This window comes from Sarcophilus harrisii, chromosome 5 (assembly GCF_902635505.1).
Source record: "Sarcophilus harrisii chromosome 5, mSarHar1.11, whole genome shotgun sequence".
NCBI classification, from domain to species: Eukaryota; Metazoa; Chordata; class Mammalia; order Dasyuromorphia; family Dasyuridae; genus Sarcophilus; species Sarcophilus harrisii.
In genome coordinates this window covers 107,649,116-107,663,253 of record NC_045430.1, presented here as the reverse complement: position 1 = coordinate 107,663,253, position 14,138 = coordinate 107,649,116, and the positions used below count along the sequence as shown (strand labels likewise).

Genomic DNA, 14,138 nt, shown 5'->3' with positions numbered 1-14,138 from the left:
ATTCTGATGGACGGGGCCCTCTTCAACAGTGAGATGAACCAAATCAGTTCCAATAGAGCAGTAATGAACTGAACCAGCTACACCCAGTGAAAGAACCCTGGGAGATGACTATGAATTCCCAATCCTTCTATTTTTGTCCGCCTACATTTTTGATTTCCTTCACAGGCTAATTGTACACTATTTCAAAGTCCGATTCTCTTTGTACAGCAAAATAACTGTATGGACATGTATACATATATTGTATATATGTATGTTAACTTATATTTTAACATATTTAACATGTATTTGTCAACCTGCCATCTGGGGGAGGGGGAGGGAAAGGAGGGGAAAAATAGGAGCAAAAGGTTTTGCAAATTATCAATGCTGAAATATTTCTCATGCACATATCTTGTAAATAAAAAGCTATAATAAAAAAATTAAATTAAAAAAAAGAATACTAGAAGTGTTGAATCCAGTGATATGGCTGGAAAAGTATCCAGGAGGTTTAAAAAAAAAGCCTTAGGAAATTAGTATTACCGTAGATAGACAAACAAATAATTCCTGTCAAATGCCTTGGCCCCTTTGCAATGAAATGGGTGGGAGTTCCTCCCTGTCCCTCTCCTTCTTCTGGATACCGTTCTTATCTCAAAAAAAAATTAGTCCTCTTTCCCCTTAATGGTGCCCAGGAAAAGAGAGGTCATTAGATGATTTAGAAATCACTGAAAGTAAAATGGTCCCAGAGATGCTATCTGATACCCTGAGCCAGTTTCCTGTTCAGACACTTGTAATTTAGGGGTCCTAGAGCTCAGAAGAAGTAGAAATCTAAATATTGTGTTTAGCTTATCTCATTCAAACAATCCATGGAAGAAGCTGGAACTGCAGGAAACCAGAGAACCCCCTGGTCATTGAGATGTTATGTTGAATTTGTCCTTGACTGCTGCCCTTGGTTCTACCATAGATCAATATCAGTTATTATAAGGGGCCAGATTTTGCCAGACTAACTAACACCCACCCTCTTCCCAAGCAGACGCCTAAGATAGTGGAGGAGCCTGAGGAATGAGGAGGAAGGTTGAAAAGAATCATTCCCCAGTACTCCTGGGCACAACAGATCTGGTCAGTAAAAATGAACTAGGAGTGGGGGGAAGGTTCTTACTTGTTGGATAAAAGGCTGTCGTTTCTACAGAATCTTAAGGTCAATCAAGTATTTTCAGAACCATCCTTTGAGGAAGGTAGTGTAGGTATTTTTATCCTCATTTTATAAATGATAAAAGCAAGAAGTGAACTTTCTTGCCTAATTAAACTCATACAACTAGTACCCAATATACCTGGGATATAAAGACCCTCCTTTGGACTTTACATGCAGAGCTCTCTTTGTTAGGCCATGATGTTAGCAGGAACTCTCTGGGTTCAAATGCCAGCTCTGTCATTTACCAACTGTACAGCTATTGGCAAGTCATTTATCCTCTCCCAGTCTTTCTTAAACACAAAATTAATAGTTGTAGTAGTAGTAGTAGTAGTAGTAGTAGTAGTAGTAGTAGTAGTAGTAGTAGTAGTAGTGATGGTGGTGGTGATGTAGTGGTAGCAGCAGCAACAGCAGTATCAATAACAATAGCAGTAGTAGCAGCAGTAATAGCAGTAACAGTATTACAGCAGCAGCAAGAGTAGCAGCAGTAGCAGCAGCAACATCAATAGCAATAGCAGTAGTAACAGCAGTAATAGCAGTAACAGTATTACAGCAGCAACAGGAGCAGTAGCAGTAGCAGCAGCAGCAATAGCTATAGTAGCAGCAGCAGCAGGAGAAGTAATAGCAGCTGCAGCAATAGCAGTGGGAGAAGGAGCAGCAGCAGTAGTAATAGTAGTAGTAGCAGCAGCAGCAGCAATAGCAATAGCAGTTGTAGTAGCAGCAGCAATAGCAATAGCAGTTGTAGTAGCAGCAGCAACAGCAATAGCTGTAGTAGCAGCAGCAGCAAGAGTAGTAATAGCAGCTGTAGCAATAGCAGTGGGAGGAGGAGGAGCAGCATTAGTAATAGTAGTAGCAGCAGCAGCAACAACAGTAGCAGTAGCAGTAGCAGCAGTAACAATAGTAGCAGCAGCAATAGCAATAGCAGTAATAGTAACAGCAGCAGCAGCAGCAATAGCTGTAATAGCAGCTGCAACAACAGTAGTAATAGCAGCAGCAGCAATAGCAATAGCAGTAGTAGTAGCAGCAGTAGTAGTAGTAGTAGCAAAAGGATAATAGTAGCAACAGCAGCAGCAACAGTAACAGTAGGAGGAGAAAGAGGAAGAGTCATGGTAGTGGAAGTGGTAGTAGTGATAGCAGAGGTAGTAGTGGCAGCAGCAACAATAGCAGCAACAGCAATAGCAATAGTAGTAATATATAATTAGCATTTATATAGGACTTACTATGTTCCAAGCACTTTACCATTATCTCATTTGATCCTAACAAGAACTCTGAGAGGTAGGTGCTACTTAACTACATTTGTATTATTGTGCAGTCATTTTCAGATGTGTTCAACTCTTCATGATCCCATTTGGGGCTTTCTTGTTAAAAATGCTAGAGTAGTCTGCCATTTCTTTCTCAAGCTTATTTTCCAGATGAGGAAACTGAGAAAAACAGGGGAGGCTGACTTGCTCAATCACAGAGCTAATAAATTCTGTGGTTGAATTTTAACTTAGTTCTCCCTGATTCCAGGCTGAGTTCTCTCCATTATAATACCAAGTCTTTCCTAGTCCTCTTTCATTTTAATGGCTTTTCTCTGAGATTAATCCCAAATCATCTTTGTTTGCACATAACTGTTGCATGCTGTCTACCACATTAGACTGTGGGATGCTTGAAAGCAGGGATTGTCTATTTCCTTTCTTTGCATCCCCAATACTTAGTACAGTGCCTGGAACACTGTAGGCCCTTAATTAATAAATGCCAGTTGACTGATTGATTAAATTACATGATTTAATTGCATGATTAAAAGGGAAACATTCACAAGATGTGTAGCATCATAGAAATCTAAGGTTTTTATTCTGAGAATACACATTTAAGATCCCTGGTTTTTGTCCCTGAGTCTCCAATTTAGTGCTCAGTTATTTGAGTTAATTTAGTTTTTGTCCAAATCATCTAATCCTATTGTTTCTCATATAATCCAACTAAGAAAATATCAATATCTGCTCTTAGCAAATTTACTTCTTTCCCCATGACAGACTTTTTTGTGAAACAAACACAAAGAGATCATGGATGGGAGCCTTTAAAATGTCCTATCTGTATTTCTTTAAGAATCACTCTGGTGAAATGAGCAGGACCAGGAGATCATTATATACTTCAACAACAATACTATATGATGACCAGTTCTGATGGACCTGGCCATCCTCAGCAATGAAATCAACCAAATCATTTACAATGGAGCAGTAATGAACTGAACCAGCTACGCCCAGAGAAAGAACTCTAGGTGATGACTAAAAGCCATTACATTGAATTCCCAATCCCTATATTTATGCCCACCTGCATTTTTGATTTCCTTCACAAGGTAATTGTACAATATTTCAGAGTCTGATTCTTTTTGTACAGCAAAATAACGGTTTGGTCATGTATACTTATTGTGTATCTAATTTATATTTTAATATATTTAACATCTACTGGTCATCTTGCCATCTGGGGGAGGGGGTGGGGGGTAAGAGGTGAAAAATTGGAACAAGAGTTTGGCAATTGTTAATGCTGTAAAGTTACTCATGCATATAACCTGTAAATAAAAGGCTATTAAATTTTTTTTTAAAAGTTAAAAAAAAATCATTCTGATATCACTTAGATTCCAGAAACATATGATATATGCAGAAGCTCAGAGTTGTCAACAAGTCTAAATGCATATATGTTTTCATTAGAATAAATATCTATTTAAAGAAAGATAATGTCTTAGATTTAAAAGAAGATGATTATTAAATCTAAAGAATCACAAAGGACTAAGATGAATTAGGGGTAGCTAGGGAATAGAGTGAATAGAGTACTAGCCCTGAATCCTAAAGTCAGGAATACCTGAATCCAAATCTAACTTCAGATACCTACTAGTATATGACTCTGGGCAGATCACTTAACTATTTGCTTCAATTTCCTCATCTGTAAAATGAGCTGGAAAAATAAATGGCAAACCCTTCCAGTATCTTTACCAAATAAACCCCTAAATGGAAAAGTCAGACAAAACTAAACAAGAGCAAAGATAAATTGCATACACAGTCAGGGGATCAGTCAAAAACTACAAATAGTCTCATCATATACCTTGGAATTTATATCATTGGCATTTTGGAGAAGTCCTCGAGGAGTAAATTTTGTTTTGGAGACAGAGACATGGTTAATTCCTTCCGGTAATAGACCATGTAGTCAGCTGGAACAACTAAGAGTAGATATGTGTGTTTGAGTCCAGACACTACCACTAAATTGGCACAGTACTTGAACAGTGCTGGCACCTAAAAAGGTCCTTGGTAAATGGGACACTTTTCGGTGTCTCAGTTTACTCATTTCTAGTTCAAAATAGACAATCCTATTATCCTATGAATCTTTCAGTTCCCTTTTATTGTAAGGTCTACAGTTCTAAAAGGGGAGTTTGGCTAGCCAATTGTCGGAAATGCTGCCAGGATTAGACAGAACTTGAATCATATGTAATTAAAGGGAGATGTTAGAACACATTGGAAATTGCTCTGAAAAAAAGGGGAGTAACGACTTCGCCTAGAGAGCTTTTCTCTTTACTAGGAAAGTATGAGACGTTTGAGACAAATACCCAGAACTTCCTCTTCAGATTACAGAGCTCTGGCTCAGCCCAAACCCTGATAGTCTCTTCAGCGTTTCTCCCACCAGGTTTCATTGTCTCTGTCATATTTTCTTCCTTTCCCTTCTGCCATGACTCTTTTTCCTAAGGCTAACACTTTTTTTAAATACATGCAAAGATAGTTTTCAACATTCACACTTGCAAAATTTTGTGTTCCAAATTTTCTCCCTCTCTCCTCTCCTAGATATCAAGTAATCGGGTATAGATTAAACACGTGCAGTTATTCTAATCATATTTCCACATTTATCCTGCTAGACAAGAAAAATTAGATCAAAAGGGGAAAAATGAGAAAGAAAAGACAAGCAAACAAACAACAACAAAGATAAAAATACTATGTTTTGATGCACATTCAGTGCCTATAGTTGCTCTCTAGGTGCAAATAGTTCTCTCCATCACGTCTATTGGAATTGGCCTGAATTCATTACTGAAAAGAACTAACACTTTAAAAAATAAAAATAAAAATCTTTAAAATTGATGTGATCTATAACATTAATTTACTCCTCTGTAATTTACTCTTTACCTATAAAATTGGCACAGTGTTTGAACTGCTTGCTTACCTTACAGAGCTGTTATAGAGAAAGATATTCAAAACCTCAAAATACAATATAAATGTACACCAATCTTGTTATTATCAGCCCAGCTATATAGTACTGTCTATATTAAATGCTTTAAATATTTACTCTCAAAGACAGTATCCTAAGTAGGTAGCTGGCCACATGAAATTAATTCAGGAACATTAGAAAGCCCCAAGGGCTTTCTCTTTTTGAGCTCAAATTTGAACTCTTTTTGAGTTCAAATCTTACTTCAGACTCGGTACTAGTTGTGTATCCCTGATCAAGTCATTTAACCCTAATTACTTCAGTTCCTCATCTTTAAAATGAGCCAGAGAATGAAATTGCAAACCATTCCAGTATCTTTGTCAAGAAAACCCCAAATGGAATTATAAAGAATTGTACATGACTAAAGAAAATGATTGAAAGAAAACCCCCAACTTTCCCATATGAAAAAAACTCCTTCATCTTTAAGGTGATGCTTGAAATTCTACAGTTAGAGCTGCCCCCAATTCATCTTAGTTCTTTCTGATTCTTTAAATTTAATAATCATCTTCTCTTAAGTTTAAGGCATTATCTTTTTTTTTAATAGATGTTTCTTTGGTTCATGACTGTATTCCCTGTTAAAATGCAAATCTCCCTGGAAGGGAGCAACTTATTAAGTCAAATTAATCATTCATACCTCAGTGTGAATTCATTTACTAAATCTTTTCCTGAGGGTAACTTTTTTTTTTTTTTTTTTTTTTTTTTTTGTCTCGTAAGGAAGGATTCTGGGAAGTAAAAAAGGAGGCAAGAACTACATTCAAATCTTACCAGCACAATTTTGCTCAGGACCAGATCTATCATCCTGTCTTCACATGAAGTCACAGCTACACACAAATCAACTTCCTTTACAACATCACCTTCTCCCTCCTCCATCCTTCCTCTCCCTAACCCTTACACTAGAGTTTCTTTAGTCTTATATTTCTTCTATCAATCTCTTTTGCAATGCATAGTCTCAGAGAGCTACTTAGTGGGCTACTGAGAAGTTAAGTGGCTTGTCTAGGTTCACATAGCCATCATGAGTCAGAAGCAGCCTTACTGCCTCAGAGGTCAGCATTCTATCCATTATCTATCCACTGTCATCGATAGTGTAACCATAGGTAATGTTAGACTTTCTAAACAGGGTGCTTTGGGACTGTGGTTTCCATGGCCAGTTTTTCTGTTTGGATATTTAGAGGAATCCCCTGTCTACTTTAAGTACAAGATTCCACAAGGTCTCTCATCCCTCCAAATCTAGAATGTACGCTTTTAAAACTACATTTCCTGTTGGCTGCATCAGCACTGACTATTACAAATCCCTACAGCCCCACCCAAAATTATTCCTCTGGGCAAGCAAGCAATGGAAAAGACATCAAAGACAAAAACCCAACTGTGTTCTCTCTTTTAATCCCTAAAGTACAACAGCTTTCTGAAAGGAGTCCATTTGTCCAATGGAATAAAACAAAAACTGTAATTGAGTCCAATTCCATTTTCTCTTTTAATCTCTATAGCACCACTCCTTTCCTTCCCTCTTCCCACCTCTATCCCAGATGCTAGAACATCAGATCTCTATTAGCCCAGACACATTTAGTCTTTCAGGCTTCTAAAAGCTAACTTACTGCAGAATCTAACTAGTAAAAAGAGGGAATGTCTTCTCTATACATCTATAGCTGTAGCTAGTTGTTCTTTAGTCTTTTTTTCAGTTATGTCCAGCTCTTCATGACCTTATTTGGATTTTTTCAGCAAAAATATTGAAATAGTTTGCTATTTCTTTCTCGGGGCTAATTTCACAGTTGGGGAAACTGAGACAGACATGATAAAGTGACTTGCTCAGGGCCACACAGCTAGCAAATGTCTGAGATTTAAATTCAAAGGAAGATGAGTCTTCCTAATTTTAGGTACACCATGGGTACTCAGTATACATTGCCACTGGGCTGCTGTAACAAAAATTCTATTCTCCAATTCAGAAAGAAAAGAGGACTTGCACAAGACTTACCAGGGCAATCTTCATTACTGCAGACCCACAGGCTGTTCCGACAAATGCTGTCAGGGAGGGAAAAAGAAACACATGCATGTTGTAAGTTTAAGAGTACATAGATGAATTCCAGCTAATAGCTAATGCTTCAATCCCAATAGAGACTGCCATGATAAAATGCTAGGAAATAAAATCAGGAGAATTTCTCCTACATAAGACCTTCTTTGAGATTCCCCTGGTTGCCAGGGTCCCACCTCTTGCCTGCCCCTCCCCAAATGGTCTCATATGTAAATGGTTTCATGTTGATTCCCCAATAAATGTAATATCCTAAAAGGCAGGGACAGATTCATTGCCATCTTATTCCAAAGCACCTAGCTAAGTGCCTGGCAAAAAGCAAGCTCTTTACATAAATGCTTGTTGACTAACTGATAAAAATTGATTCATTAAGAAGCAAGAACCACAGGAAACATTAGGAGAATGGAACCAAAAAAAAAAAAAAAAAGATAGGACTTTTAAAAAATCAAAGAAATCTTTGGGGGTGACTCCCCAAAAATCTTAAAGTTTTAATCTACTAAAAAAGCTTAAGAAGTCTTACTATAATCTTAAACTTTAATAGCTTAAAACTGCACCAAATAGAAATATTCATGATCTGTGAAACAACCATATTTTGCTAACAAATCCCAATTACTCCCTGTCTGTAGTCTTAGAGGTAGAAAACAAGTCAGAAAGCCATGACTGCGACCCCTTTTACTGGCCATAAAGGCTCTGTTTCTTATCTATTTTAGTTATTGCTCTGATAAGTGAGGAGTCCCACATTGCCACAGTTTGTAGATTAGCTTAATATGCAAGCCCAGTAAGGTTGGGTCATCCATTTCCCTAATATTGGAGGTACCAGGCAAGCCACATTGAGAGAGAGAAAGTCTAGTTTTTTGTGGCAATTATTTATCGCTTACTCAAGTTAATTGTTACATTATAATAAAATGTATTATGTATAGCATCTACCATATTGGACTATTAAAAATAGAACTACTATTTTGTTAATGTTTTCTTTTCTTCCTCTTTTTCCTGCTGAATATATATATATATATATATATCTTATTACTTTATTAAAAACTAAATTAAATTTTGGCATAAGAAATGTATTACTTCAAATAAATATCATTAAAAATTTTTAAATTTTAAAAATGTATCAAAATTTTTGGGATCTATATCATTAAGGGGGGATACCCTTAGCCATAAGGCAGTACAGAAAGGAAAAAAAAAAAAAAAAGAAAACAGGAATGAAGATCCCAGAGATACAGTTAAGTGCCAAAGGACTCTTGCTAGGAGAAGTTTAAGGAATCTCTGATCTCTGATGACTCTGGAATTATTAGGATTCCAGAATTCTTATCCCTGAATCTTTTGCCTGATCCACATGAGACAATTATAGGGAAGGCCTCTCTCAAAGAGATGAGAGGGAAAAACCAGGAAATGAGGAATTCTTAGAACTTTTGAGAGATAGCTGTCCCATCACAAATGCTGAGCTCCAAGTAAAAGTACCCAGGATATCAAGAAATAGAGTAAGCTGATGGAAAATAGAATGAAAAAGGGTCCCTGTAAATGTGATTAAGTAGAGACAGCTTTCAATTTTTTTCTCTACTGAATTGTTTTTTCCTATTGTCCTGTGTGAGGTTGATTAGGAAGAAAACCATTCAGTTAAGATAATGACACATTTCAGTTGACCAAGTTTTTGGTTTTTACTTGTTTATTTATTTTTAAAGGCCTGAGATGAGAAGCCAAGCTTGCTGTTTGCATGTCAGCTTCCTTCTTAAATCTCCAGAACAGAAGAGTCTATTCCACTTTAGCCTTAGGCTGGTCATCAGATGACTTCTGGCCCCAAATTTGTCCCCTTCTCAATCCTCTGCCATTTACAGCCAAGTCTTCCTAACATATCACACGTTGCTAGTTTTCAGTCTTCCTTATCCTGTCCCTTACTCTGTTCCTTTTCTTCTCTCCCAGATGCCATAGTCCCTGTCCTGTCCTCATACAGCTTCCACCTTCTAAAATGGGTCCATCTTTACTCTCAGGTTTTTCCCCTCTACCTACCATGTGTTGCAGTCCTGGGAGATGGAGGAGCCAGGTGGGTAGTGTTTCCCAGAATGCACACAGGAACACTCTGAGCTTTCCACACAAAAGCCATTATCAAGCAGCTTCCCCTCTGTTTCAAGGACAAAACATCAAAGAAAATTATATTGTACATTATGCCATATGGAATAATCTTCAAAAGCCTTAGAAGTTGGAGCTATTAGAGACTTTAGATATCATCCAATCCAATCCAATCATTTTATAGATGGATAAATTGAATCCCTGAGTAGGTCAAGTCAATTTTCCAAGGCAACACAAGTATTAAGAAGTAGAGCTCAGTTCTCAGTTTCTAAATCCAGTGTTTTTATAGGGTTTTTCTAAGAAAAATTCTCAAAGCTTACATGATCTTATTCAATCTTACCTCAACATCTAAATCTACAGAGTGAACAAAAACAGTTATTCCTGCAATGGAAAGATATTGAAGCCTAAGGGGGAAATGATTGTCCAAGGTTTGTCCAAAGTAGCATGGTCAAAGCTAGAGGTCCTCAGATCAAGGTCACTGACCACACACATACTTTCCCCAAAACTAACAAAATGCTTTCTTATTGTCAACTGTCTTTATATCTGGGTCAAAGCTATTTTTCAGCTTAGTCAAAATGACTAGCTCTGGAACTATTTGGAAGAGTCTTCCGTCCAATGCCAGCCACGAGTTTCACTGCTGATTAGAAAAGACAAAAGGGTAAAACATAAACACATGCTCCCTCCACAAAGTTACCTTGGGAGCCGGGACCATTTCCCCTTTGTTGTCTTAAACAGAAGCACTTTCATCCACACCAACAAATGGCAAAATTTAAAAGAAAGTACCAGTGCTATCCTGATCACATTGTACAAAGGCTTTAAATAAAAAAGAAAAGGCCTCTGATTTCAGAGACAGGAGAATAAAACACAAGTCGCCTTCATCTCACACCCCAGAATCAAAATCTCTGCCAAGGGATCTGATAAGTAAATAAAGCGATAAATTTATTACCAGGACAGCTGCAGCCATCAATGCATTGATTCTGACATACTTCATTGATGTGTAGACTTTGACAGGTTCTGGCACAAGGTGACACACACTCCTTATACTCCATGTCAAGGGGACATGCTGGCCCTTAAAACAAAATATGAAATAAGTCTCCCTTTCCTCCAGCATAGTATCATATATAAAAGCTTGTCCAAGGCCCCAGACTTATCCCAGTTATCTATGGGATTGCAGCAACTCATCCTAACTCAAGACTCCACATTTCCCCCATGGTTACCCTGTCCTAGTTCAGCTCAACTTTCCCATCTCTGTTGAGATTTGCTTCTGTGGCTGCATGACCTTGCATAAGAACCAGCCCTCTCTGTGGATTATCCCCTACAGAGAGTGTGAATTCCCTAAACAAATGCAAATTTCTCCCCATTCCACTCTGAATTCTGTCATCACCAAGTTCATATTTCTTGAGTCAGACTTTGGGATTGGCTTTTAAAATGGGATGGGAACCAGTCTGAAACAAAAATAGAAGGAAATAAAGACTTGAAGAGTCTTAGAATAAGGTGTACTCCTTCTGAGAGAATGAACACCACAAGCTCCAGAGGTACTTCCCGAGACAGAGACAGGAAATGGAGAATGAAGATATATAGACATATAAGGGAAGATATACACACAGAAGGAGAAACCCTCCCTCACACAAATAAACACCAAGAGAAGATAGAGAGATGCTATGAGGAGCACAGCCCTAGAGATTTCAGACTGCACGTTGGCCTGCAGGCTATGCACATGCATGGAGATTCTAGAGGGAAGGATATAGCAAGGGAAATAGAAGAAGAGAGAGAGTAAGAGAGAGAGAAGATGAGAAAAAGAGACACAGAGAGAGACAGTGACAAAGAAGAACTGAGAGACTGAGAGAAACAGAGAAAGATAAAGAGATACACAAAGAGAGACAAAGGGAGGAGACAGACACAGAGACACAGAGAGACAGTGATAGAGAAAAACTGAGAGACAGAAACAGAGGCACACAGAGAGAATTGGAGAAAACCATCAGCACTGAGAAGTAACTCAGATCCCAAAAAGAAGTTGGGATCCACCAGAGAGGAGGATTGTTTAATGTTCTGAAAAAGAGAAAATGCTTAAATTCTTAAGAGAATAAATCAGTTTTTTCCCCAATTTTTTGATTCTTAGGGGGGTTCCTATGAGCTCATTCTATGTTTTTATTTGATAAATTAATCTGCCCTATATCTATCTGATTGATGCCTTGTTATTCTAACTGCTTAAAAGAGAGGTGAGAGCCTTTTAAAGAGGTTTCTAGAAAAAAATTGAAAAGAAGGTCCCCCAAATCAGCAGTTCTGGTAAAAACCTTGGCTGGGGATATGAGATATAAAGGTTTTTATTGTGAAATGCTCTCAAGATAAATACAGTAGAGAAGTCTAGCTCACAAGTGACATGTCTTTTTAATTGGACCCCTATGCAAGTTTACAAACATCTTTAACCCTTTACTGATTGCTCTCTCTGTCCAATTAATCCATAAATTCTACTTCCACTTGCTTCCTATGCTGTGCCCTTTTTCTCTATAAGTAACAACCATGTAATCTCTGATCAACTCCCAGTTGCAACTACTTCATTACAAACAGTTATTTCCTATAGCTTGGTACTGTCCCTAATAATTTTCTCACCTATTGCTTCTACTATATCACTCCTTTTCCATAAAAACTCATTAATGTCTCTCTAGAACATACTATATTTGAGCTAGAAACCTACCTTTGGCTTAAAAGTTCTTAGTTTATATTCTCTCACCAAGTTATTTATAAAGTATAACATTGTGAATGGTCTCTACAATCACTAAATATTATCACTTACATAGGCCTGCCCTCTTACATTGTTCCCTTTAAGCAGAATAAATCTAAGTGTAGACTCAACTGCTCATGAGTCATGTTTTGTTCAAGATTGTACTAGACTCAGGAGCAGCTAAATGGAACAGTGGATAGAACACTGGCCCTGGAATCAAGAGGAACTGAGTTCAAATCTGACCTCAGACACAACATTTCCTAGTTGTGTGAACCTAGGTAAATCATTTAACTGAGTTCAAATCTGACCTCAGATACAACATTTCCTAGTTGTGTGAACCTAGGTAAATCATTTAACCCTAACTGCCTCAAAAAAAAAATAATTGTACAAGACCCAGAACCATTCTGGATCAAAAAAAGACTTAATTTTAAATTAATTCAAAGGTTCTTGTGGGGCCCTCAACCAAATCCAACTTCCCAGGGCTCTTTCCAAGTACATATAACATTCTCCATTCTGTTTTGCCTAACCTTCAAAATTCCATCCAAAATTCACCTTCTCCACAAAAACTTCTTTAATTAGAAATCCTATCTAGTATTGGTCACTCTGCATTTCTATATTTCTCTCCACTTTCATTTTGCCTACCTGAAATTCATTACACTTAATATTTATATCTTGCTGTGGGACTATTCTCAAATCTGTAAATCTGTCTCCTGTTAACCCTTAAATCATAAATTCCTTCCCGGTTAGGATCCTACCTTCTTCCTTTCTATACCCACATAGTGAGAGGGCAATGGCCAAGATGATAGCTTATAGGTCAAGGTACCAAAAAAGAGATCTGATCCTTCATTTTATAGATAAGAAAACTGAGGCCCAGAAAGGTTAAGTAAGAAAGAATTTTTTTTAAAAACAAGATTTCGCTGGTTATAAATATCAAAAATGGGATATGAACCCAAGATCTTTCACTCTAGGGCCAATGCTATTTCCAACATACTGTACTGTTGGGAAATGTGATATATAGCACTGTCTAGAACACCACTCCACCCCAGTTCTACCCTTCATAATATCCTCCTCACTTTCAAAGAATTCCACCCACGTCAGGGCTGAGATGCTGATAGTCACCTTTTTTCTCACCAATGGGCTATAGATATTTTTAAAAGGACACAATTCACAAACAGCCAAATGAATTGCATAAATATTTTTGTTCCTATCTTTGCTTTTTTGTTTCCATCAGATTATATCCTAATTTATAGGTTTATCTGCATTGGTCATAACCATTTAAGAATATAATATATATGAACATATTGTTAATTATTAATTAATTAATATATTAATATATGTTATATATGAATATATATATATGAATGTAATAGTAAAAAACAGAAGTTACTCTATAAAATAATGATCACAGCTCCTTGTTCAAAAGGGCAGTTAACTGATGTTACCATTTGAAGGTTATGAAGATTTGTTATTTAATAAGTAAATTATAAGAACAAAAAATTAGGATCTATGAACAAATACCTTAAGAATGGAAACTATTCCTCCTAGAGAATAGAAGCCTGCCTTAATAAAGACAGCAGATCGTAACATGAGTCTTCAAGCTATTATGTAGTAGTTTTGATCTATTCCATCCCCTTCTCTCTCTCTCTCTCTCTCTCTTTCTCTCTCTCTCTCTCTCTCTCTTTCTCTCTCTCTCTCTCTTTGTCTTTCTCTCTGTTTCTCCCCTGTGGACAGTTAATGGCAGAAATAGACTAGAATTACAACAAAAGACATACATTAGATGTGAAGAGCTTCAGCAAAACCCCACAGTGCATTACCAATAAATCATAGTAAGAGAAGCAAGCTATAATGGAGGTAACTGCATATACTGGAGGCTTTTCACTCCCACAATTTCTATGAGTTCTGTGATTTGAGCCACTGTCTGTGGGAATGAGACTTGT

At 37.3% G+C, this 14,138-nt stretch overlaps 1 protein-coding gene across 2 annotated transcripts in view; it reads right to left on the bottom strand.

The window, feature by feature from the left end:
- The window catches only part of VWF (von Willebrand factor), a 198,937-nt gene that overhangs the window by 134,402 nt on the left and 50,397 nt on the right, over positions 1 to 14,138 (bottom strand). For both annotated transcript variants that reach the window (XM_023504571.2, XM_031938302.1), the window contains 3 exons: positions 10,426 to 10,548; positions 9,420 to 9,531; positions 7,356 to 7,402 (listed from right to left, as the gene is read on the bottom strand). In XM_023504571.2, coding sequence (XP_023360339.1) covers positions 7,356 to 7,402; positions 9,420 to 9,531; positions 10,426 to 10,548 — 282 coding nt within the window. The remainder of the gene's footprint in view (positions 1 to 7,355; positions 7,403 to 9,419; positions 9,532 to 10,425; positions 10,549 to 14,138) is intronic.